General features: G+C 45.0%; 1 protein-coding gene across 2 annotated transcripts; it reads left to right on the top strand.

Annotated features, from left to right (window-relative positions):
* The first annotated feature begins 1,377 nt into the window (after positions 1-1,377).
* Mfsd1 (major facilitator superfamily domain containing 1) lies at positions 1,378-22,400 on the top strand. Of its 2 annotated transcripts, XM_038347815.2 has the most exons (16): positions 1,378-1,609; positions 3,327-3,379; positions 4,231-4,343; positions 5,897-5,939; positions 7,706-7,773; positions 9,660-9,768; positions 10,781-10,883; positions 12,401-12,499; positions 13,214-13,325; positions 14,030-14,086; positions 14,401-14,557; positions 15,998-16,095; positions 17,713-17,825; positions 18,848-18,895; positions 19,538-19,595; positions 20,735-22,400. In XM_038347815.2, the coding sequence occupies exons 1-16, from the start codon at positions 1,450-1,452 to the stop codon at positions 20,736-20,738; spliced, it is 1,395 nt and encodes a 464-aa protein (XP_038203743.1). In that variant the 5' UTR covers positions 1,378-1,449; the 3' UTR covers positions 20,739-22,400. The 2 variants fall into 2 exon arrangements, with proteins under 2 accessions (XP_038203743.1, XP_038203744.1); XM_038347816.1 differs by lacking the exon at positions 20,735-22,400 and having other exon boundaries at positions 19,538-19,599.
* The last annotated feature ends 1,611 nt before the right edge of the window (positions 22,401-24,011 follow it).

Raw genomic sequence — 24,011 nt, 5'->3', positions numbered from 1 at the left:
ATCTCTTTGGAGAGCCAACCTAGACATCTGGGAGACACTCAAAAGGCCCCCTCTTTGTTAGGGGCCATTTCAGGCCTCTTTCTTCTCAGGGCCTTGAAGTAAAATCGTGACATTTCAGGCCTCTTCATTTTCACAGGGCCTTAAAGTTTTAACTGTGAGACATAACTCAAAGTTAATTAAAACATTGAGTGCTAATCTTAGAGACTCAAGGTCCGAAAAGCACCATAGAGTGCTCCCCTTGTCTGTAGCTTATGCTAACGTTCTAACCACTGACCTTGCAAAGCTGCCGAAGCTGCTGAGTCTCTCTGCCCAAGTTTCCCCCCTCCCTCTCTGCCCAAGTGCAGCCGACTCCCTCCTTCCCTTTTCCCCTCCCTCTCTGCCCAAGTGCTGCCGAAAAACTACTTAAGACAGAAGCCTGCTTCAATAAACTGAGACCTTGACAAGTGCACCTAGCTTGGTCTCATTCTTTTCTCCCCCCATGTTTTTTTTTTTTTTTTTCAGATAGCGCCCCTTCAGAGGACCCTGAATAGCTGACCCCGCTGGCGGGGTTACACCTCTTCTTTCAGATCTCATATGCTATAGTTTAAACACGTCCCTACTTTACCTTGTAGGCAGTCCCTGAAACTTTCCTTTGTGCCAAGCCTATGGAGAGTCAGACTCGAAGTCTCTCACTTTTAGTTCTTCCGCATGTTTCATAGCTATTTTTAGCACCTAGGCTTACTACATTCCAAATTCTACTTGCAAAGCCTTGGGACACCTAGAAAAGTGGCGTAGTAGGCTGCCGCTGCCAAATCGAATTTCTCAAAACAAACCTAGTGGTCTTGACTCTCTGCTGGCCATCTTAGAAGGGCTCTTCATTCAGGACGTTTCACATCGCTACTCTGGACTTCCTTCTCTTATTCCAGGATCAATATAAACGTGTAATTATAGACGCATAAAACCCAGATGAGACATTTGTGAGGAATGCCCGTTCCCGCTGCAGTCATTCAGCCTCCAGATTATTAGTTTCTGTCTGGCTCCCTAAGTAAATTCTCTCACCCGTACTCTCGAGGTGAGAGAACTCGTCCTTTTCCCCGACATCAGTGCGAGGCACATCAGAAGGTCTGGGAGCAGATAGAGTTGGCGAAGTGAGGGAGAGAGGGGGGCTCAGCTGCCGAAGGATTTTGAGGTCCCCAACTGCCATCCACTGGGAGTTCTGCATCCGCACATCCTCCCGGTCTTAAACCAGACGCTAAGGGGAATGGGTGGATCCGATCCACCACACTTTACCCCACTTACATCAGTGGACCAGAAAACGCAGTAAACAAATACTCCGCCACCACGTGAACAGGCGTTCACGTGAGCACGACGGTGCGTGACTCGCGGGGGTCACGTGAGCGCACGCGGTCACGTGAGCGCCGTCTCTCCAGCCTTGCTTTTGCTTCCCTCTCCGTTCCGAGCTGCTGTCCGATGGAGGAGGAGGATGAGGAGGCGCGGGCGCTGCTTGGGGACCGGCCCGAGGGGGACAGCGCGGTCCGGGGCGCCCCGCGCGCTCTTCCCGCGCTCTGCGACCCCAGCCACCTGGCGCACCGGCTCGTGGTGCTCTTGCTGATGTGCTTCCTCGGCTTCGGTGAGCCCGGGAGGGTTAGGGAGGATGCTCGAAGGGATTCCGGGGTTCAAGTCCCCGGATCCGCTCTGCCGCCCGGGCTTGGGACCCCCTCTATCCTTGTCGCGAGCGAGGCCTGGGGACAGAGCTAGCGACTTTTGTTCCTGCTAAGTCCCAGAGTGCAGCAGTTCCTCCCTGGGGACGGGGGTGAGAAGGAATCTCAGTTGTTTGCCCAGGAGCCCTGTGCTCAGGAGACTTCTGAGCGCTGTTCAAATCCCTCTCCCTCCTTTCCCCAGGCGTCAACTCCCCACCCCACCGCGCGCTCATTTCTTTCTTGGTGTTTCTTTAGCTCTCGCACCGGCTTTGGGTTCACTGTACTTTGCTGGCAGCCTAACACTGGGCGTCTTTTCTTACCTTTCCCGTGTGAAGCAACCCTACGGGATCCCACTTGTTTGGAGGCTTTTGGTTTCACTTAAGAAATCTGATCCTCGGAAAGCAGTTTCTTAAGATTCTTTTAAAAACATCTTTCCCTCCTGTGTTACAGCTTACATTTTCGCTGCAAGTGTACCGATTCGTAAATAGTGGATTGACTGGAAAGTGTTATTTCAGGGATCAGATTCAAAAATATATGCCCCTGGTGTATAGCGGATACTTTTGGCTTTGGTTTCTTTGCAGTTTGTACACGCTGTTGACTAGTTTTTGGAACGATGGAACCCATTCCTTTGCTTTAAAACGTGGTGGTACTGAGCCAGGCGTGGTGGTGTACTTCTTTAATCTCGGTCCTGGGAGGCAGAGACAGGTGACTCTATTAGTTACAGAGGATAGCCAGCGCTAGCGTGAGATCGTGTCTCAACAAACAAACCTTGGTATTGAATCTCTTACTGAAAACTAAACTAGGAACCAAAAGTTCTAGGTTTAGAATCAACAACAAAGAAGCAAAGACAAAACACTTGAAGATTTGGTCCCTACTCAAGCTGACAGCTTATTTTTGGTAGGTAGATTGGGTTAAGAGTTTGAGGAGCCGGAGTCCCACCTCTCTCGTTACCTTGTCCACCTTGGTACTGGTAGCTTTGGGTATCTGCAGTCAGTGTGGAAACAGGCAGTGTTGTCTTGGGGGCCTCCTCAAGCCTGTCAGTCACAGTTGAGATACTTCTCCCGGTCATAGATAACACCTCTCTCCCCACTTGAGTTTCTAACTCCTCAGGAGACCGTGTTATATTTTCGTTTGATCCTTTAGTCTCTCGGTGTTGTTGTTGTTTCTAGTACCGTATTCACGTAGTCATTTGCTCCTTGGTATTTTGTTTACAGGACCAGAATTTATTTCAAAGACTGGTTTGGTTTGAATAGTGGAAGTTAATTCTGCTTTCAGGAAAAGTGACGACAGCTAACTTGCAACTGTAAAGAATGTAGGATTTTTAGTGTTGATGGCTTTAAGAAAGGAAAATGAAGGTATGTCATGAATATATTAATATAGTAATAAGCATGGGAAGCATAAAAGATTAAAAACGGTGGATGTTAGGTTTCTGTTATTTGCTGGGTATGCACATTGCTCAATTGTGGAAGTTCTTTTGGATGGCAGATGAGGAAGTGTCTAAAAAACGTTTCCATGGCATGAGCAATAGCGTAAGCCTTAAACTCCCCAGCGTAGTTACTAATTAGGCCTTGTAATTAGGCCTTGTATCTTGAAACCTCTGTGCAGACTTGATCATTGCAGCTGACATATGCGCTCTTTCTTCCCTAGGTAGCTACTTTTGCTATGACAGCCCTGCTGCCCTCCAGACCCAGGTTAAACGGGTGAGTTGATCTTCCACATTCTTGTGCTGTTCTTTGTTTTGGAGCACTGACTTACTGACTTACAGATGCCATGAGCTCTCGGGGTGCCCCATTCTAGTGTCATCAGCAAACCCACAAGCTGCAGGCTTCTTGGGATCATATTTGCTTCCCCACAGAACTCATGGATAACACATATATGGCAGATAGTTTCATTCTTTAGGTAGATGATTGTGAACTTGTGTTGCTAAAAATGCCAGTTTTTGTTGAGATTTTACACTCCCGCTGCCTACCCCTCTGGATAAGTGATCTGTGGATTGGCTTTGACCTTCTTAGATAAGCTCAGCTGATCTTTATTAATGTGGGTATCGTTTGCTGAGTATTGTCCCTATCAGCATCTGTAGTCTGGTTTTGAATTGTAAATGTATATTTGATATTTGTTGTTTCTTGGGCGTTTAGACTGTTGTTGGGAGTATATTTTTTTAAGCCATTAAGCAGAGGGTAATGGCACGGGTTGTCCTTCTGTGTTCTAGTAGGTGTTAAAGAGGACAGAGTCCATAAGACTGGGCAAAGATGATTCTTTTCTATGTGGGAGGAATCCATAATGCAGTCAGAAATGAAGACATAAGGATGTCGGAGATAGAAACAGTCTGAGTTGTGCCCCGTACCAGTGACTGGTCCTGGAATCCATGAGGCCCGATCAGTAGTGTGTGGAGTTAAGCTGTGCCCACGTGTGACTGTTCTTCTGAGTGCAAGGATTGTAGCTTCCCCGAGAGTCTCAAGGAACTTACCCTAGACAGCTGTAATCACTGTTTGTTTTGATTTGTTAATTGCTAAACCTGTTTGGAAAAAAGTTTTCTTTTCTTCCCATGTAGGACATGCAAGTGAATACCACGAAATTCATGCTGCTATATGCCTGGTATTCTTGGCCCAATGTAGTCTTGTGTTTCTTGGGTGGCTTTTTGATAGACCGAATATTTGGAATACGGTAAGCTTGCAGAAAAGTTAATTCGTGGGCAAACTTTACTGGTGATTGGGAAAATGTAGGAATGGGTTGACATTTTTCTTTGAAGAACTCAATAGACTTGTCAAGTGACTGATGATGGACATGAGGATTTGTGCTCTGTTTTTGAAGATTTGTTTTTGTCTCTAGACTTCATCCTTGAGGCTTGGTTGATCAGTTAAGATCAGGCCTAGTAAATGCTGCAGATAGAGTAAGGTCATCAGTTTCTGGAAGTTATGCTCTTAATTTGGGTCCAACGACCCAGGTGTGAGTCATCTCACTGCCACTTGGTCAAGTCCCTACTGTCCTAAGCTTCGGCTTCCTCATTGCCAAGTAGGGTCACAGTTCCTGCCTGGCAAGTGTCTACAGAGATTGAAGGAGAGCTGGAGATGTAAGGTCTTTGCACATAGGTAGAGAGACATCCCTCAGCTCTGGTAAGACTTAAGAATTTTCCTGTTTCCGCCTTTCTGTGGCCATTGAAGTTTTTGTGGCCATGCACGTTGGAGGCTGAAGAGGGATAGTCCTGTAAGCTTTGTCACTTTGTACCTTTCTCACTGGCTGTGAAGACTTGGTGAACATAGCTGGGAGTTCCCTCGGGAGGCAGAAGCGATGCTGCTGCTGTGGATTCAAATTGTGTCTGAGGGATGTGTGTTGAAAGCACTCCTGTGTGCTTGGTTTGGGGTTTGCTTTTAAGAATCTTAAATAGTTAAGTACGAAGGAAGTATTTTGCTGGGTCCCAAGGGATAAAATTAGAGTTTTCAGGGAAATGAATCCCACTTATTCGGAGGAGGAACTTGATTTTTCATTGGGATGACATAAATCATCTGGGGACACTGAGTTTTCCAGTTGTAGAGAACATTCAACTGATGGTGTGGTCTTTTTACAAGGATTTTGAGTGGGTTTCAGTTTCAGAAATACAGTTGACTCTGGTGACTTTTGAAGATTCTTCTGATCCTGCTATTTTAATTGAGCTGGTGAAATAAATAGTTACTTGGACTAAAGTTGGACTTGGAACTCCATTAGCTTGCCTAAGATTTATCTTCTAAAAGTAGTTTTTAGTTATCAAGAATTATAGTCACTTAAATTATCTACTGTAGAACTTCATAGACCCAATTCTAAACTCGTAAAATAGAGATTTATTTTATGCCGCTAGCATCCCGATCCCCAGGAGCTGGAGTTGCAGGCATTTGTGAGCTGCCTAACCTTGGGTCCTCTGCCAGAGCGATGACTGCACTTAACAGCTAAGCCCTGAACAGAAGTTTATTAAAGAATTTCCATTTCTAAATGGCTTGATCCTGGAGCGTTTTGAAGATTGCTCAGGTTTTAAGGGGCAACAGTGATGTGCGTGAGCCCGGGCCATCGCTGAACCTCTACAGTCCCATCAGAATGCTGGGCTTCTGTGTATGAGTGCCTGGCTTAGGAAAGCTGCAGGCGAGCGTTTTTGTAGAGTGGGCAAAGAAACCCGAACAGCTGGTTAGTCTAGGACTCTGTGGCCACTGACAATAAGATGAAGAAATGACATTTTCTCTCTCACACAGATGGGGCACGGTTATTTTCAGCTGCTTTGTTTGCATTGGACAGGTAAGAAAGGCCAAAATATTTGTTCATTCCTTGACAGTGACTTTGAAGTCTAATCTAATTCCCCAAGCAAGATATGTTTAATGAATGACCAGCTTCATTAATCAGGCCCACGAATGGCCACGTGGAATCATTTATTTTAAGCCTTTAATTACATCGTCTTAGTCGCTTTCCTCATCACTGTGAATGGCAGAAGCCACTTAGGAGGGATGAAGGTTATTCTGGCCCACAGATTGAGGGGAAGGCATGTAGGTGGGAGTATGAAGCAGCTGGTCACACAGTGTCTTATGGGAACCATAAAGGTGCAGCCTCTAAGGCTTCCTCGCAGGGTTCAGAGGAAAGATGCCACAATAAGCTAAAGGAACTGAAGTCTGAGGTTAAGAAGTCCACTCACAACATGCTCTTTCTATCCATGTGTCTTTATTGTTATTTCTTTCTTGTTCTCCATTCTAATTCTTCTCTCCTAACTGTCTATAACTTCTCTGTCTCAACTTTGATTCCAATTCCAACTCTCTACTACATTTTTTTCTTCTTCTTTTTTTATTTTTCTATCTCTTCTAATTTCTGGGATGCTTCTGCTCTCTTTTGCTCCAGCTTCTTTCTGTTTCCACTTGTGTTAACTCTCTTTGCCCTTGCCCAGCTATAATGACCCACAAAACCTTGCAAGGCATAGGTAACCAGGCAATCAATATAAACAGACAAGGGAAGTTTATCGCCCTTGGTCCATTAGCGTTTTTTTGTCAAATGTTAGCAAGCTTCATTGTTAGCAACTCTTAAGCTCGATGCTTATAAGAGGCCCCAGTGGAGGTTTGTCTTCCTCTGGACTGTGTGTAGATGGTTAATTATTTTTTCTGAGAGTAAGACTCATGGTTAATCTCCTGAACTAAAGTCATCGTTAAATGGAGGTAAAGGTGAGGTGAGGAGTTAGGAATCTTTTAATGCAAGGTTAGGTCATCACTTTCCTTATCTATAAGTGAGGTAAAACCAAAACATGCTTATTTTTTTCTTTTTTGTGAGCAGCTATGAATTAGCAGCTTTGGGCATGTAGTAACTCTATGTCCTTGGACGTCTGGGAATCTCTTAAGTGGAGTGCTTTTGCCTAGACCCTAAATGCTGACCAAATGCCAGGCAATAAGAAAAATTGCAGGAAGGCAGATCTCTGTGCTTACATAGGAGAGAGGAGCAAAGGCCTGGTAGTGGGAAGCGGGATTCTAGACTGTGTGGCTGTCTCCAGACGTAGCTCAAATAGTGCTGAACTGCGGGAGACAAACCCCAGATTTGTAAGAGAAGGGGGATAGCTACAGCGAGAAATCTTACAGCGAGAAGCAGCCACTTTATTCACAAGGTAACGATTCCAATATGCCCTGAGTCTTGGTTTAAACCGCCAGCAAAGCTTTTGGCTCTGATGAGTCGCTTCCTGAAAAGCTGGCTGAGTAATTACTGTATAATGTTGTGGCTTGTAGCCGTGTGTGTCACAGGAAGCAGAAAGGGAGGGTGCCCGCCCAACTTGCTTTCTCCTTTTATGCTGCCCAGCTCATAGAATGGCACCACCCACGTTTGGGTGGGTTAACCTGATCCGGAATATCCCCCACAGTTATGCTGGAGGCTTGCCTTCTGGCCAGCATAAGTCCTGTTAAATGCATGAGCATTGGTATTTTAATTTCTCAGATTTTCTAGTCTGGCTAATAAAATTATTGTGAGAATAAGGTTTGTTGTGTTACTCAGCCTTTTCAAATGTCCTGAATTTATTTTTCTATTACTGTTTACAGGTTATTTTTGCTCTGGGTGGAATAGTTAATGCATTTTGGCTGATGGAGTTTGGGAGGTTTGTGTTTGGGTAAGTTATTCCATAATTTCATGTTATCTTAGCATGTTTATTAAGGATCTGTTTAATGCTAAGGACCAAAGCCAGGGCTTTCCATATCTCAACCTATCCACTGACACACCACTTGTCCCTTATTGAGGATTTAAAAGAAATAACATCATCATCCCTTGTGAGGTATTTACTGCTCTAGAGGCTGTGGGACCTGGGAGAATGGAGCCATAAATGAGGCAGACTAAAGTCTCAGGCAATAAACATTTGTCAGAGCATCAGACAGTTTATACTCAGGGTTCAGTGGAGTCACCAGAGTAAAGTGTGTGTTCACAAGGACGAGCTGCAAATGACTGACAAGTCACATGTGGCCAAAACCTGTTTTTCCGTAGAGGCATCTAAGCAAGAGTAGCCAGTTGTACTAAAGTAAGCTCTCTCCTAGCTGCCATTCCTGGGAGGTGCAGGAAAATAGTTCAAGAACATTTTTGTGGTTTTGAAGAAACTGAGGTCATAGGACTCTTGCTTTCTTGGCGTTTTCTCACAAGCTCTCAGAATTCTCCTCACATGACTCCATTCTCGGACCATGTTCAGACAGCAAGGAATTATTTCACATCCTTGAAATGTAGCCTAAATATGTAAGTGTGCTTCTTGGTTACTTGTTCTAACCAAGATGCAGTGTTTTGAGTGATCGTGGTTAGCTGTAGAGTTTGCTTCTTCATAACGATGTTTTTCCTGATTGCATTTAAGACAGATTTGATTCCATTCACGAAAGTATGGACCATCAGTTTCTACGTCAGTTACTCTGGGCGTCTTACTCTTTCTGAGTGAGTGGCGTGTATATCTTCCTGCTCACTGTTCAGGTGTCTTGAAGTAGCGCGCTATCTCTAGGCTGACTGCTTCTAGGTACACTTCAGTGTCTGCTACACAAACCTGTTCTGAGTCCAGCCGCAGGCTTCCTACCCTGAGGCATACAGTTGACAGAAGGAAGTCTTTTTTCAGAGGCACCAAGGGCACATGGATAGATAGATGTGGTATATTTCTGAAGGAAATAAAATGTATAGAAGACCTTGAAAGAGATTCTGGAACAAAAATGTGGTTAAAAATGGCCACATGGGTGACGTGAGAGTGTGGGAACTTATTTGTAGACGAGGAGGAAGATGCCTTTGGACTAGGACAGAGCCATGCGGACCTATTTTAGGATGTGGAGGTGACATCTTTGAAATGGGTCTCAAGGGGGTAGTAATAAATGTGTGGAGCTAAGTGGAAGAACATTAGGACCCAAGAAGTAGAAGAATGTTGATTCTGCAAGAGCTTTGCGTATTGGTCTGAAAAGTGAGATTTCGGCTTTACAAACTGTGAACTCTGCCCCCTCAGTGTTTTGTGTGGGACAGATGGTGCAGGGGTCAGCACTCCCCCCCTCAGTGTTTTGTGTGGGACAGATGGTGCAGAGGTCAGGCTCCTTTCGTTGCATGTCATGATCGCGAACTCAGCTTGCTGCATCATTCCAACATGCCACAATAGAAGACAGTCATCACATTTTGTTTACAGTTCGTGGCAGGTGGAGTATGTGAGTAGGCTGTCTGCCCTGGTGTCTGGGATCTCTGCTGCAGAGATTCATGGAAGGCCAGTGGTGCCTCTCGTGTGGGTTGCTTTCGTGTACCGTGGGGATGGTTGCTGTTTGTGCAAAGTAACTTCGGACTCCAGCTGTGAGTGCCGGGCTGAAGTGGCCGATGCCATCTTTGAGATGCTTATGACTACGCAGCATTCGTTCACTGTGTCTTCTTGGCTGGAGCCCTCAAAACTACCGCCATTCAAGAGGGAACAGAAGTCCTACATCTTTTGGGAAGGAGTGTTGAAATTGCTAACTGGGGTTTCTTTCAAAGCTGTGACTTTCCTTCCCCCACATTTAGAATTGGAGGAGAGTCCTTAGCAGTTGCCCAGAATACATATGCCGTGAGTTGGTTTAAAGGAAAAGAACTAAACCTGGTGTTTGGACTCCAACTCAGCATGGCCAGAATTGTAAGTATGGTGCCAGACCTCGTGAGGCCCAATAGGAGGCAAATTATCTCTTCAAGGTCTTAGAAAGAAGTCTGCTGGGCACACTTGGGTGTGAGGAAGTAGGCATTGGTTTTTATATGTCACTTTCAGAAACACCTGTTTGTGTGTGCGTGGTCCTGTGTAGGTGCCTCTGCATGCAGAGGTCAGAAGGGGGCATTGGGTGTTACTCTCTGTCACACTCTGTCACGCTCCTGTTCTTATAAAGGAAATCATTTGATTGGGGCTGGCTTACAGTTTCAGAGGTTTAGTCCATTATCATCAGTGATTTGACAGCATGCAGGCAGACATGGTGTTAGAGAAAGAGCTGAGAGTCCTACATCTTGATCTGCAGGCAGCAAAAAGAGACTGAGCCACCCTAGGGGTAGCTGAGCATATGAGACCTCAAAGCCTGTCCCCACAGTGACACACTTCTTCCAACAAGGCCACACCTACTCTAGCAAGGCCACACCTCCTAATAGTCCACTCCCTTTGGACCAAGCATTCAAACACATGAGTCTATGGGGGCCATACCTATTCAAACCGCTGCACTTTGTCTTCAGTAAAGGATTCATAAATAGCATAAAACAGTAAAATGAACATCCATTAGTTCAGAGTCTTAATATAGCTTGTCTAATTTCTCATCAATTTTGACACCCTGCCTCAAAAGTGCTCTACAAAGAAGTAGGCTCCAATGCCAGTGAAGAAATGGACTTGAAAGCAAGGAGTGAGCAAGCAGGCAAAGAGCAAAAGCTTCCTTTTCCCGGGTCCTTAGATAGACTTCCAGAAGAAGGTGTTGCCCAGATTAGAGGTGGATCTTCTGCCTCAAAGGATCTGGATTAAAGGTGTGTCTTCCCACCTCAGACTAATCCAGATTATCTCCCATGTAACGTGGATTCCGGTTATACTTACTTTACTGAGATACTATAAGTAAATAAGTAAACCCTCCCCCAAGAGTATTAATAATTGAGAATACTGTTGTTTTTTCCTTCCTCAGGGAAGCACAGTGAACATGAACCTCATGGGATGGCTGTATACTAAGATGGAGACTTCACTGGGTGCAGCTGGCCACCTGACCCTGGGAGTGACACTTATGATTGGCGAGTGAATCCTTCTGTCCCGTGCCTTGTCCTCTGAAGGCCTGCCATAGGGGATACTGTGCCAAAGGAGAGGAACTCTAGACTCAGTGCCGACACTGTGGTTCTGGGTTGTGATTTTTGTCTCCTTAGCTCATTAGTTCTTTTGGTTAGAAATAGACAGTCATGCGCCTTGTTTCTTCTTTAACGGGCTCTTCGAAGGAGGACCTGATTTTCCCATGTGTACCTCAGTGCTTTTTTTGGATATTGTATGTGCAAAGAGACCGTGCGTGTGAAGTGAGGTCAGCCAGGGAGTGTGTCCAGGTGAGCTCACAGTCACAGAGAGCAGGAGGAAGCTGAGACCCTTTCGCGCAGACTCAGCAAGGCCACTAGAGAAAAGTGGTGTGGCGTGGTGGAAAAGTCCACTAAGTTAAAGCCGGGAGCCTGGGAATCCTCTGCTGCCATCACTAGTGGTCTTTGCGGGTCTTTGCATACCGGGTGGGCTCCTCTTGTCCCATGGTGCCGGTTGCCGAGTGACTGAGCGGAGCATGAAGATCTGTGTGTGCCTGCTCTGCACAGATCTCAGATGAGTGACGAGCCCGGGTGCCACTGGCTTCTCACGGTGGCTTGTGGAGCAGTGAGGTGCAGCTTGGTTTCTCATGTCTTCTTTTCCTTGTAATCGCTTGGTGCGCACAGCGGTTAAAGAGGTAGTGGGGGGCGAGGCTAACAGGATCCTGTCTCGAGGCTACTTTCCCCCCACACCTCCCTTCTCAATGGCTTTGTCTTAGTTAAAGTTATTTTTACTGTCAGTTGCTCTTCAACATTCCATTTAGTTTTCCCCACATGCAGAATTTTAAAGAATTTCAGAGGTAGAAAAGAAATGGGCCGTCATCAAATCAAAGCCTCTCATTTTATACGCGAGGAACTGCGCCTTAGAGAGGCCAAGTTTGGGTCCAAAGCCATCACCTTGTCGGTGGCAGCAGCAGAACCCATTTTTTTTTTAAATTGGAACATACATAGTGTGCTACTTAGCTGGAAATTCCTCCCCCTCTCTTTCTGTGATGTATGTATGCGTTCATGTTGTTCTGTGCACATGTGTGTACGGGTGAACGTGTTACATGTGTGTGGAGGCCAGAGGTCAGTGGTAGATGTCTTCCACCATCACTCCCCACCTTAGGTTTTGAGACAAGGCCTCTCCCTGAAGCTCCTCAGTTAGACTGGCTGTCCAGTGAGCTCCGAGGATCTCGTCTTCACCTTCCTGTAGCAGCCACCTGCTCTCCTGTCTCTGCAAGCCCAGGCTGTTTTGTTCCAGTATTTTCCTTCTAGTTTCCAACCTTCTGTTGAGCCATACCGTGACAAAAGTGACCCCTGCTTGCCGGCTGTCTGCCGCTCTGTGCCTCTTGTGTGTGTGTTTGGCGTTGGTCTGCTTTTCTCAGCCCTGACTCTATTTCCCTTTCCTCAGTGACCACGCTGCTGCTCTTTGTGTAGTCTGCAGCTTTCCCAGCCTTTGGGCTTTTCTAAAATTTCTCTCCTTTATTTAGGGGGTGTAACGTGCATTCTTTCACTAATCTGTGCCTTGGTCCTTGCCTATTTGGATCGGAGAGCAGAGAAAATCCTTCATAAAGAGCAAGGAAAAACAGGTACGTCAGCCTGGATGAAGAGGGGGACAGAAGACCATACAATAATCCAGATCAGACCAAATCAAACCGAATTAGAAAAAGCCCAGGTTTAATGGATACTAAAGCTCCCAGGTGACCTTCCAGGCCCTCAGAGAGGAGATGGGGAGGGAAGACTGGGAAACCACTTGTTTGTTCTCTAGTAAATACCCTGTGAAGAGTGGTCTTGAGCATCTCTGGGGAGGGGTCACTGTTTGGCAGACCACAGAGGTGGAGTCTGGACTGAGGCAACTCCCAGGGGAAGGGGTTTGGGATGCAACCTCCACCTGAACATTCCAGACTCTCTGGATATATGATGCCGGAGGCTGGGGTGATGCTTCTAACTAACAGGCACCGTTAAAGCTACTTTAGAGTGGCATAGCCACAGCACAGTGCTGTGGTGCTGAGTGTTTATATTTTCAGACTCATTTTTGCTTATCTAAATTTTTGTATGTATTCCTCCGTTTAAACGTTTTGACAGACTGTACATCCTTGATTGTTTTCATATTAGTAAAATGATTTTAGTTCCCATAGATGGGAACAACTGTACCTTCTGTTTTTTCCCTATTACTTGTAAGTTATCTCAGAGATGCTATTTATGGAATTTTCCAGAAAAAATGTTAATTATGTGAGTAAAAACGATGACCATAGATGAAAGGTCCTTAGGTTTATGAAACAACGCGTCTTCCCTTTCTCAAGGTGAAGTCATTAAGCTGACTGACATAAAGGACTTCTCCTTGCCCCTGTGGCTGGTCTTCCTCATCTGTGTCTGCTACTACGCAGCGGTGTTCCCGTTCATCGGCCTGGGCAAGTGAGTATCCTCCAGCCGCCTGCCCACCTGTAAGTTATAGCGAGAGCTGAGTCACGTCGATGAATGGGTACTTTCTGTAGATAAGTTTGCCACTCTGGACACAGTATATATTTCGACTACTTAATTCATGTTCTGGGATACAGTGGGCATTGACAGCTCCGGCTTAGCTTTGTTTTAATACTTTCATTATTCTCTTGAAGAAATCCTGCAAAATTTTCTTTCATTCTTGGATCAGGAGGCTGCTTACTGTGCATTGGTGCCTGTCCACTTAGGGTTAATCCTGCCAGACTTAGGATCAGGATTCAAGGCAGGTTCTTCCTTGCTTCGTCTGCTTCTTGCTCATTCGTTGGCTGCTGCGGTGTGAGAGTGCAAATGGGTTTGCAGGAATTGTGTTTTTATGTCTTTATAACCTTTAAAACCACGTAGCCACAGTGTGGCAAGAACTCTATTGCACAGTAAAGGACTCAGCCGTTCTGCTGTTACTTTGGTGTTCTGAAGACGTGTGGACAGGCATAGTTGAGTCAGTGAAGGAGTCCCTTGAGTCCTGAGCTGCAGCGGGTGCTGTGTGACTGATAAAAGACAACAGTGGGAGAATGTCACCAGGAAAGGAAAGACCGTTGGACATTAGAGTTATTTTTAACTTGTCTTTATTTCATGAAGCGAAAGTAGTTCTCCTAATGTGCACTTTTCTTTTTTAATTTTAGAGTTTTTTTCATAGAGAAATTTGGATTTTCTCCCCAGTCAGCAAGTGCAATTAACAGGTATTTGGTATAATTCTGTACGTTCTTGTTGCCTGTGATATTTGGGGTATTTATAAGCAGAGGCTGTGCCTGAGAGGCCAGAAAAGTTGTGTGACCCCAGCCCCCCCAACACTGTGGACCCCAGTCCCAGGGACTTGGCTTTGCATTAAGGGGAAAAAAAACCCCCAAAACCAAAGAATTCTCCTTGGTTTTTCTCTTTCTCTTTTCTGGTGGTCATTTGGGAAGAGTGCTGAATTATCGAGCTGGGCTTGCTTAGTCTGCTGGTTGTAGAGATGCTGTGTGGCCTTCTGTTAATTCCTGTGCTCTCTGGGCAGTATCGTGTATGTCATATCAGCTCCCATGTCCCCAGTATTTGGACTCCTGGTGGACAAAACTGGGAAGAACATCATCTGGGTTCTGTGTGCAGTAGCTACCACTCTCGTGTCCCACATGATGCTGGCCTTCACCTTCTGGAACCCATGGATCGCTATGGTAATTAGTGGGGGATGGTCAGGGCTTCAGAGAGCACCCATGTATGCTTGTTGTGCCTGGCAAACCCAGCTGGCAGTGCCGAGGGGGGCGTGACTTGATGATAATTTTGATAAAGTAAATATATATATATATATATATATATATACACACACACATATATATATAAGGATTATCAATTATTAATGTATAAAGGTTTTTCATTTGGCTTATTTAGTAGGGAGCAGTCAAAGCTGAAGCAGAATTTGAAATAAAATAGTCTCATGACTGGAAAACTAATTACTTCCATTTATTTTTCTGAGCTGCATTAAAATAAGTCATTTCGCCGGGTGGTGGTGGCGGCGCATGCCTTTAATCCCAGCACTCAGGAGGCAGAAGCAGGCGGATCTCTGTGAGTTCGAGGCCAGCCTGGTCTACAAGAGCTAGTTCCAGGACAGGGTCTAAAAAAGCTGCAGAGAAACCCTATCTCGAAAAACCAAAAAAAAAAAAAAAAAGAAAAAAAAATAAGTCATTTCATTAAAAGTGACCAATCTTTTGGCCCAGTAGCCATTCTTCTGCCTCTGATTCTTAGTAGGAATAAAGGTGGCAGGAAGTCCATGAAGGTTTTGCTGTCTTCTTGGTGTCCATTTTCAGAGTGTAGGCTGAAGTGCTGTGTGTCTTACCTGTTCTCACTGGAGCACCCTGGGCATCAGTGGGCAGTTCCACGGAAGTCTCCTACACGGACATCCAGGTCCTAGGGATAGGAGTACTGCCCTAGAGGCTTTGCACAGGGAACGTCTTACGTTACGATGCTCAGCACTCCTTCCTCATTTGTAACTGTGCCAGGAGTGCACGGATGTGTCCATTTTCCTTGTCAGTGTTGGGTGTTGGCATTATTTTCTTATTTACCAGTTTGATAGGTACACGTAATACTTAATTTAAATTCAAATCATGCTTTTTCTTTTTTTTTTTTTTAAATTTGAGACATACTGTTGCTGTATACAGCTAAAGTTATCTCCAAATCACTATGTAGACTCGACTGGCCTTGCACTCAGAGTTGCACATCTGCAGGCTGTTGCCAGCATAGTCAGCATGGCAGCTGGATCCCTGCTCTGCTTTTCAGTTCAGAATCGGTCCTGTACGGGTCCTGTAGTAGAATAACGTCACTCTGCTGCCTTGATTATTCATCTGTTATTAAGAAAAATCAGATAAAAATCATGCCTGAAACTTGGATAAGAACTTCTTGGAAATTGTCTGTGCTCTTGACTACCCAGTGGCCCAGACAGCTTATACACACCATTGAAAATGGTTAAGACAGTGCTGGGCACTGAAAGAGGCCAAGCATTTCAAATTTTAGTCTAATTACAGTAAAACCTATTTACATTTCCATTTAGCTAGTATGTGACTTTACTAATGTTTATCAAGGAAAAATCACATACTGTATCCTTCTGCCCTCCTGTCCAGTGTCTCCTGGGACTCTCCTACTCATTGCTTGCCTGTGCTCTGTGGCCAATGGTGGCATTTGTAGTTCCAGAACACCAGCTGGGAACTGCGTACGGGTTGTAAGTATTGCATTTTCATCGCCTGTCACACAAGCTGCCTTCCACCGTGTCAGTTATCGTGATGCTCCGTGTGTCCTAACTGTAGTGACGCTCAGAGCTCTGGGAGAGCGCTGACCCTGCGGGTGACTGGAAACGTCGTTAGTCCATTTTTAAGCAACTGTTGCGGTGTTTCTGGTCATTTTGCCTAATATTGGTCTGAGGAAAACAACCCAATGGAGAAGGTTAGTTTAGTTCCTGGTTTTAGAGGTTTCAATCCATAATTCCTGACTCCATTGATTCTAGGCTAGTGGTCAGGCAGATCCCTCATGGCAGCCTGGAAGCAGGTGCGCACGCACGCGCGCACACACACATCCTACACCTGCTCTGAGGCCTTTCTTCCTGTATTACTCAGGACTCTGTAGAGTAACAGAATTCACAGAATGCATCTCTCTATGTAGAAAGGGATTTATGGAGTGGCTTACAGACAGCAGTCCAGCTAGTTCCAACAATGGCTGTCTATGAATGCCAAGTTTAAGAATCCAGTAGCTGTTTAGTCCATGAGGCTGGATGTCTCAGCTGTTCTTCAGTATATTCTGGAATTCTGAAGATGTAGGCTTAAATGCCAGTGAAGAAATGGTCTTGCTAGGGACCTGAGACCAACCAGGCAAAAAGCAAAAGCTTCCTTCTTCCATGTCCTTATATAGGCTTCCAGCAGAAGGTGAGCTCAGAGTAGAGGTGGGTCTTCCCACCTCAAAGATCTGGATTAAAGGTGTGTCTTTCTAACACAAAGATCCAGATTAGAAGTGGATCTTACTTCAAATTAAGCAAAATTCCCTCATGGTGTGCCCCTCTGTTTCTGGGTTTTATAATTCCAGATGTGGTCAAGTTGACAGCCAAGAACAGCCATCACGGGCCTTTTATTTTTCTCAGGCCTCCAGCCTGTGGGTGGTGCTTACCCATGTCCAGGGTTTCCCGCTGAAGTCCTTCCTCCAGACATGACCAACAGACATACCTTAAAGAGTTCTTTTCTGTTAGGTGCTCCTTAGTCCAGACAAACACAGGTATACTTGGCCGTCCAGCAAGGGAAGCCTGTAGCAAGACAGCTGGCGGAAGCTAAAACCCATAGGAGACATGGCTACTCCTGTCCATCTGAGCTCTGCTCAGTGGGAGGATGATCGGTATCCCAGGCCCCCAAAGGCAAAGGGGGGTGGTCAGGGGAGAGCGCCTGCTCCGGTGACTGCTGTGCAGGCAGCTCTCCCTTTCCTTCATCAGGTAGGCATTTCAGACTTCCCTTGCCTTGGAGCCGATGGCCGAGTAGCAGGAACAGTCCAGGAGAAACCCCCAAATCTGCTGGGAGTGGTGGCGCCCGCACACCTTTAATCCCAGCGCTCTGGAGTCAGAGCCTGGTGGATCTTCGTGAGTTCGGGGCAAGCTTGGTCTACAGAGTGAGTTCCAGGCCAGCCAGGGCCTACATAGCTGCCTTGTCTCCAAAACCCAAAATCTATCCTGTGCTGCCTGGCTGAGAGTCTTTCGTAGCACCCGTAATGTGTAGTCTGTGATATTAATAGTGAAGTTAGTCTGTGTATGAAGACTCTGGAGAATGAAATGATTTTTTTTTTTTTTATCCCAAAATCCTAGCATGCAATCCATTCAGAACCTCGGGCTGGCTGTCATTTCCATCCTTGCTGGCATGATACTGGATTCTCGAGGATACTTGCTTTTGGAGGTTTTCTTCATTGCCTGTGTTTCTTGTGAGTGTGCCATGTGGCAGCATTTGATTTCTTGTGATATAGAGTAAAATGTGCAGATTTTCACAGTTGGGTTTGCCATATCATCTAAAGGAAGATAAACAGTGTGTATGCCTCAGCAAGTAAGGGCAGGCAGCCAGGCTCCACCTTGTGGGCTCTGAACTGGCTCCTGGTGGGAAGTTAAGGGGGACGTTTTCATTTGTTCCTTTGTAAAGGCACACGGTGTCCTCAGATGAGAAATCCCTGCAAAGCCTACTCCTGTCCTGTGGAGTGACAAACTGGCCAGGAGCTGGCAGTTCTAGGGGCGAGAAGTGAGGAAGGGGGAGAGAGAGAGAGAGAGAGCGAGCGAGCGAGAGAGAGAGAGAGAGAGAGAGAGAGAGAGAGAGAGAGAGCACTCGCACACGTGCGTGCGTGTTTGTATGTATGTGTGGGGGGGTTGGCTCCCTCCTTCCTGTGAGGTGTCAGCCACCATGTCATCCCTGAGCTAAGGAGCAGTGGTTCCCTGTAGGGAAAACGCTGCAGCACTTGAGAGCTTTCAGAAACAAAGACCTGTGTTTTTAAAATGACAATTGTCTTAGGGTTTCTGTAGCTGTGAAAAGACACCACGACCATGGCAGCCCTTATAACGGAAAGCATTTAACTGGGGGTGGCTTACTGTTCAGAGTTTAGTCCGTTATCATGGTGGGAAGTATGACCACACGCAGGCAGACACGGTGGTGGAGACGTAGCTGAGAGTTCTACATCTGGATCCCTGAGCAGCAGGAAATGAACTGTCCCACACTGGGCATAACTTGTGCATATATGAGACCTCAAAGCCCGCTGCACGGTGACACACTTCACAACAAGGCCATACCCACTCCAACGAGGCCACACCTCCAATAGTGCCACTCTCTACAGGCCAAGCATTCAAACACATGAGTCTGGAGACCATATAGTCAAACCCCTGCACCCAGGAAGAGAAATTTGGTTTATGCGTTAATTTTGATTACAGAGGGGTTGCTTACAAGGTGCCTTGTGTTTTCCAGTGTCACTTTTAGCTGTGGTCGGTCTGTGTCTGGTGAACCGTGCCCGAGGTGAGCAGCTCTCATGATTTCTTTTTCATCTCCGGTGGATCTTCCCCAGGGCCAGGGCTTCACGCAGTGATTTCATTTTTATAATCACACATTCTGAACCTTCGGTTCTATCAAAATTGCTGTTATGCCTATTCGTCTCTAGTTAGATCAGTGTTTCATAATATAAAATCTCAGGTGTATATTAGCAAAAAGTCCCTAAACCCCTCATAATCTCATTTCTAAAAATAAAAAGTAAATTAATTTCCACTTTAAGGTTGAGTATATTTGATTTAGAATGAGAAATAGCAGATTTTTGACTAGTCCATACTAGTATGCGTTAGTGTATTTTTTATAAGAATTTGATGTCTATTAATCTTTCTAATTGCTTGTCCCTAAAGGCATGATATACTTAAGAGAATATAACACAAAATTTAGATTTCTTTTAATTTTTCTTAATTTTCAGTGATACTGACATTTAACAGTGTTTCAGTTAAAAAACCTGAAGCAAAATATAACTTCAAGCTTAAATATACAAAGCTAAAATTAAAGTGTGATTATATATTTTTCATTTTGTCTTTCATAACTTTTCATGCAAATATTTATGTGTATGATTAAATTTTAATTACTCGTGTTGCTTAAAATGGCTACTCATTTACATTTTAGGTGGGAATCTAAATTATTCTGCAAAACAAAGGGAAGAATTAAAGGTTTCTCATACCGAGTGAGTACTAAAAGGGAAAATTTGTATCTTGAAAACTTTAGCTGTGAGCATTTCATTTCAATTGAGGTTTGGACTTTAAAAATATCAGTTGTTTTCTTGATTTTTAAGAGCGAACAGGTCTGGAAATAGCAATACAAAATTCTTAGTTATTTTAGAAAATTTAAGATGACTATCAAGGCTTAAATGCAAGAATGAAAAGAAGTGGGCTTGTTGCCTCCTGTCTGGACTGTGCCCTTCCGTTCTCTCAGTTTGCCCCGTTAAAGTAGTTACAGTAACTTTTTGTCTTGCCCTGTGTCCTCCTCTCATCCTTCATCAAGAGAGGCGGGGGCGGAGCCTGAAGCGGGGCGGAGCCTGAAGCAGGGCGCTGCCTGCTGGCTCCCTCACTGGCCCATGCTTGCCTGCCTTTCTTGTACCGTCCGGAGGCCTCCTGTGTTGGCATGATGCTGTCCCACTGGACTGCGTCAAGTAGCAGTTAAGACAGTGCCCACAGATATGCCACAGGCCAGTCTGGTCCTGCAGTTCCTCAGTTTAAACAGCATGTGCATTACATTACGTCCCTGGTGACTCTACTATGTCCAGTTGATTTCCTAATATCAGTGTGCTGTTTGCTTTTTTCAGATTTCTTCTTAACAGATTAAAGACTGTAGTAAGGGGTTATGTTATTTTTTATAAGTATGTGTTAAAACATGATGGTAATTCTGTTTCCTGTTATTTTTTAAAGATTTTAGCCACTAAACTTACGATTTAAAGATTTATTACAAAAATGCATATCATCTGATGTTCAGTTTTTGTGACTTGAATAGGTTGAAGTCTGGAGTAACAGCCTGTGTCTTTTAGAACATGTTTTTCATGTTGAACTGAAATGAAAGGCTGCAGAGCTGGCTCAGTGATTAAAAGTGTATGCCGTTCTTACAGAGGGCCAGCGGTTAGTTTCCAGGGCCGATGTTGGTTTGGGTATCTCACCAGCTCCAGGGGACCCAGGGGCCTCTTCTGTGGCCACCTGCACTCATGTGCACCCCCACTCCACCCCAATAAAATGATAATGTTTTCCATCTGTATCTTACAAAGTTACAATTTTCATTTTGAAAATTGTATGAAGCTTCTTTCTTTTGGGTAATTTCTTGTATTCTGTTTTTCAGATAGCACTCTGAAATGATCGTCTTGAGAATGGGCAGCGTGCACCACTAATTGGAAACCTTCATAAAATTTTTCTTTCTTTTCTTTCTCTTTTAACAAAAGAGTTATTTAGAAAAATAGTAGAGTGGAAAATATATTTATATTTCAAATATACCTACAAAAAGTGTGTTCCTGTAGACCATTTTGGCCTGTGGTTTCTGTAACATGAGTTACTAAATAATTCTAATCAAGAGGGAACACTTAGAAAATTGGTCTGGAACGTTCAGTGAGATTTAAGAAAGACCAGACGCAATGGTCGGTCTGCATATTCTATTGGGGTAGTTTTTAGTACGTGCATTTTCAGGATGAACATTTTCTATGTATTGTAAAAGGGAAAAGAAATATGAGGGACGGTAGAGAAGTCTGTTCCATGTAGAATAAATGACATTTGCACTCGCTGTCTCATGGAGAATGCTGTGCGACTGCCCCACGTTCTCTACTAGGAGATTGAGTGTCATTAAATGCTGGCTGCTGAGCAGCAAACCTTTGGAGGGTTTTGTTGTCGTTGTTTCTATCAGGGACATGATTTGTAGCATAAATTTGCTGAAGCACCTCCTCCCCCAAGACAATAAAAGTGTCCTTCAGTTTATAATGGCTACCTGCGTACATGGGTACATAGAATCAGTGCAAAAATTATTCTTTATGTCTTCCTTATACTTTTAAAACATTTCAACACTGAATTCACTTTTCCTGGGGAAGATAATCTCCAAGAATCAAAGCTGCAATAAGAAAATGTCCTAGGCACAGCCTCACTGAATGATTACACGTGGTGCGAAGCGTCGTAGGCTTAAAGCTTGGGCACCGAGGGGCTGCGGAGGCGGCGGTGCCTAAGAACACTCACTGCTCTTCGAGAGGACCCCTGTTCAGTTCCCGGCAGCCACATGGAGCAGCTCACTGTCACCTGTAACTCTAGCTCCAAGGGATCCAGCACATTCTTCTGACCTCAGGCTCTTGCACATGTGAGAGCACACAAATATAATAATCTTTTTAAAGTGCAGAATCTGAGCAAGCATTCATTTTCTTTTTGATTTATCATCTATTATGGCTTTATTCACTTGAGGCTTTGACTACTTGTGGCTGTTGTAGCACGCACCAAGTATGACGTCGTCCCTGCTGCATGCTCTGCCTGGCTCCTGTGTGCTGGTCTTGCCCTTCCCGCTGTGTCTACACATGAGCTGTAGGGAGCCTTGACGTATTTGTAAACGGGTTGTGCTCCTGCTTCTCTCAGGCTTCGTCCCTTGCCTAGAGTGTGTTCTAGGGTGTGTTGAGCACACTCTAACCTGGTTTCATCTGATTTAAACAAACGCCTTGGCTGCTAGCCCAGAACCTTTTTCCATAAAGAAACTCCTCCAGACCACTCAGGCCATATACAATCCGTGATGGCTATGAACTTTGAAAGCCTCCTTCTCCTCTGCCTTTTTAGCTTCCCTTACTTTGTGAAGAATTGGTGTCAGTGTGGGTTTCGAGTGGTGTGTTTCCTCCTCAGATTGTCAGCTCCATGAGAGCAGGGACACTGTCTGGTTTGTTAGTGAATGTATCCATCATGCCTAGCACAATGTATGTACAAAACTTTTCCTTGCTTCCTTCCTTTTTAAAAATGGTATGTAAAATAAAAAGTAATTGGAATAACCTGTTTGGAGCATAAATAACAATTCAAATAAGACCCCCAAAGGTTTGGTGGGCTGCATGTCTTTTGGCTTAGAAATCTTATATTTACTATGTGCCCTAAGGAAACCACCAGGCACTCACATATCTTCCTTTTGGGTTTTCTAATGGTCTGACAGGGAGCCATTCGCATATGAACGTTTAAGAGTTGTTTTCGTGATTTTAAGGTTCTGGGATTGAGCCCAGGCGGGGTCATTCCTGTGCTAAGCTAGTGTGAGGAACAGCCCCAAGTCCCAAGCTTTGGGACACACAGTCTGTGGAGATTAGAGACAGCTCATGGGTAGAGTTCATCCCATTATAGTACCAGCAAGGACAGAGTTCACAAGCCACCCAAGAACTGCTCCAGCCTACCCACCAGCTGCTTGTGAGTGCTGGAGGGTGTTGTTTAGCCTCTTAACATTGTACCCATTTGACAAACTAAGCACAAGCCTGAGTTTTCATGGGAGGTGCGGCACCCATGACTGCTCAGCCCAGAAGGGGCACCCACTACAGACTGAAATCCAACTTGGTGAGCCAATGAGTTTTCTCCTCCTTCCTTTCCTCCTTCCTCCCCTCCCCTCCCCTCCCCTCCCCTCCCCTCCCCTCCCCTCCCCTCCCCTCCCCTCCCCTCCCTCCCTCCCTCCCTCCCTCCCTCCCTCCCTCCCTCCCTCCCTCCCTCCCTCCCTCCTTCCCCACCCCTTCTCTTTCTGAAACAAGGTTTTGCTACATAGACTTGACCAGCTTGGAACTTGCTATGTTGACTGTATTGGGCTCTTAATTCAGATTTCTGCCACACCCCAAGAACCAATGGGTTTTAATTGGTGTTACAGGAGCAGGAATGACTCAAAAGTGGTTGCATCACACATATAAACTCAGACTGGCAACATATACAGGGCCTGCACAGAATCAAGCCAGAGGAGGGAAAATGTGCATCCACTCCTACCTCTAACCAAGAAGCTGTCTGCAGTTGGTACCTGCTGGCAAAGGAAAAACTAGTTTTCTCTAATGGAGTCTCACTGGGTATATTAGCCACACTTCAGGGTTGGTCAACACAAAACTCAGTATTTTTGTAGACTTTTTGTCTGATTTTGTTTTGTTTAGACATTCTTTGCCTATTATTGGTCTTTTGCTTGTATATTCTGGTTTCTGATGCCCCCCCCCCGTATTCCATTTGTTTGCTTGTTTGTGTGAGGGTCTGTAGTAGGAGGTTTCCTGGCTACCAAGACCCGAAATAGTCACAGAAACTATATTAATTACAATACTGCTTGGCTAATGACTTAGACATGTTCCTGGCTAACTCATATCTTAAATTAACCCATTTCTACTAATCTATGTATCACTACACGGCTGTGGTCTACTGGTAAGCATCTCCTTCAGCAGTTACATGATGTCTCTTTGGCTTCACCTACTTTCCCTCTATATCTTGAATTTTCTGCCTGGCTATATTCTGCCCTGCCATAGGCACAAAGTAGTTTCTTTATTAACCAATGGTAATAAAACATATTCACAGCATACAGACGGGAATCCCATATCACCTCTCCTTTTCTGTCTAAATAAAAGGGAGGTTTTAACTTTAATATAGTAAAATTACATATA

This window comes from Arvicola amphibius, chromosome 11 (genome assembly GCF_903992535.2).
Source record: "Arvicola amphibius chromosome 11, mArvAmp1.2, whole genome shotgun sequence".
In the NCBI taxonomy this organism is placed as follows: Eukaryota; Metazoa; Chordata; class Mammalia; order Rodentia; family Cricetidae; genus Arvicola; species Arvicola amphibius.
This window is presented reverse-complemented; position numbering and strand designations above follow the sequence as displayed.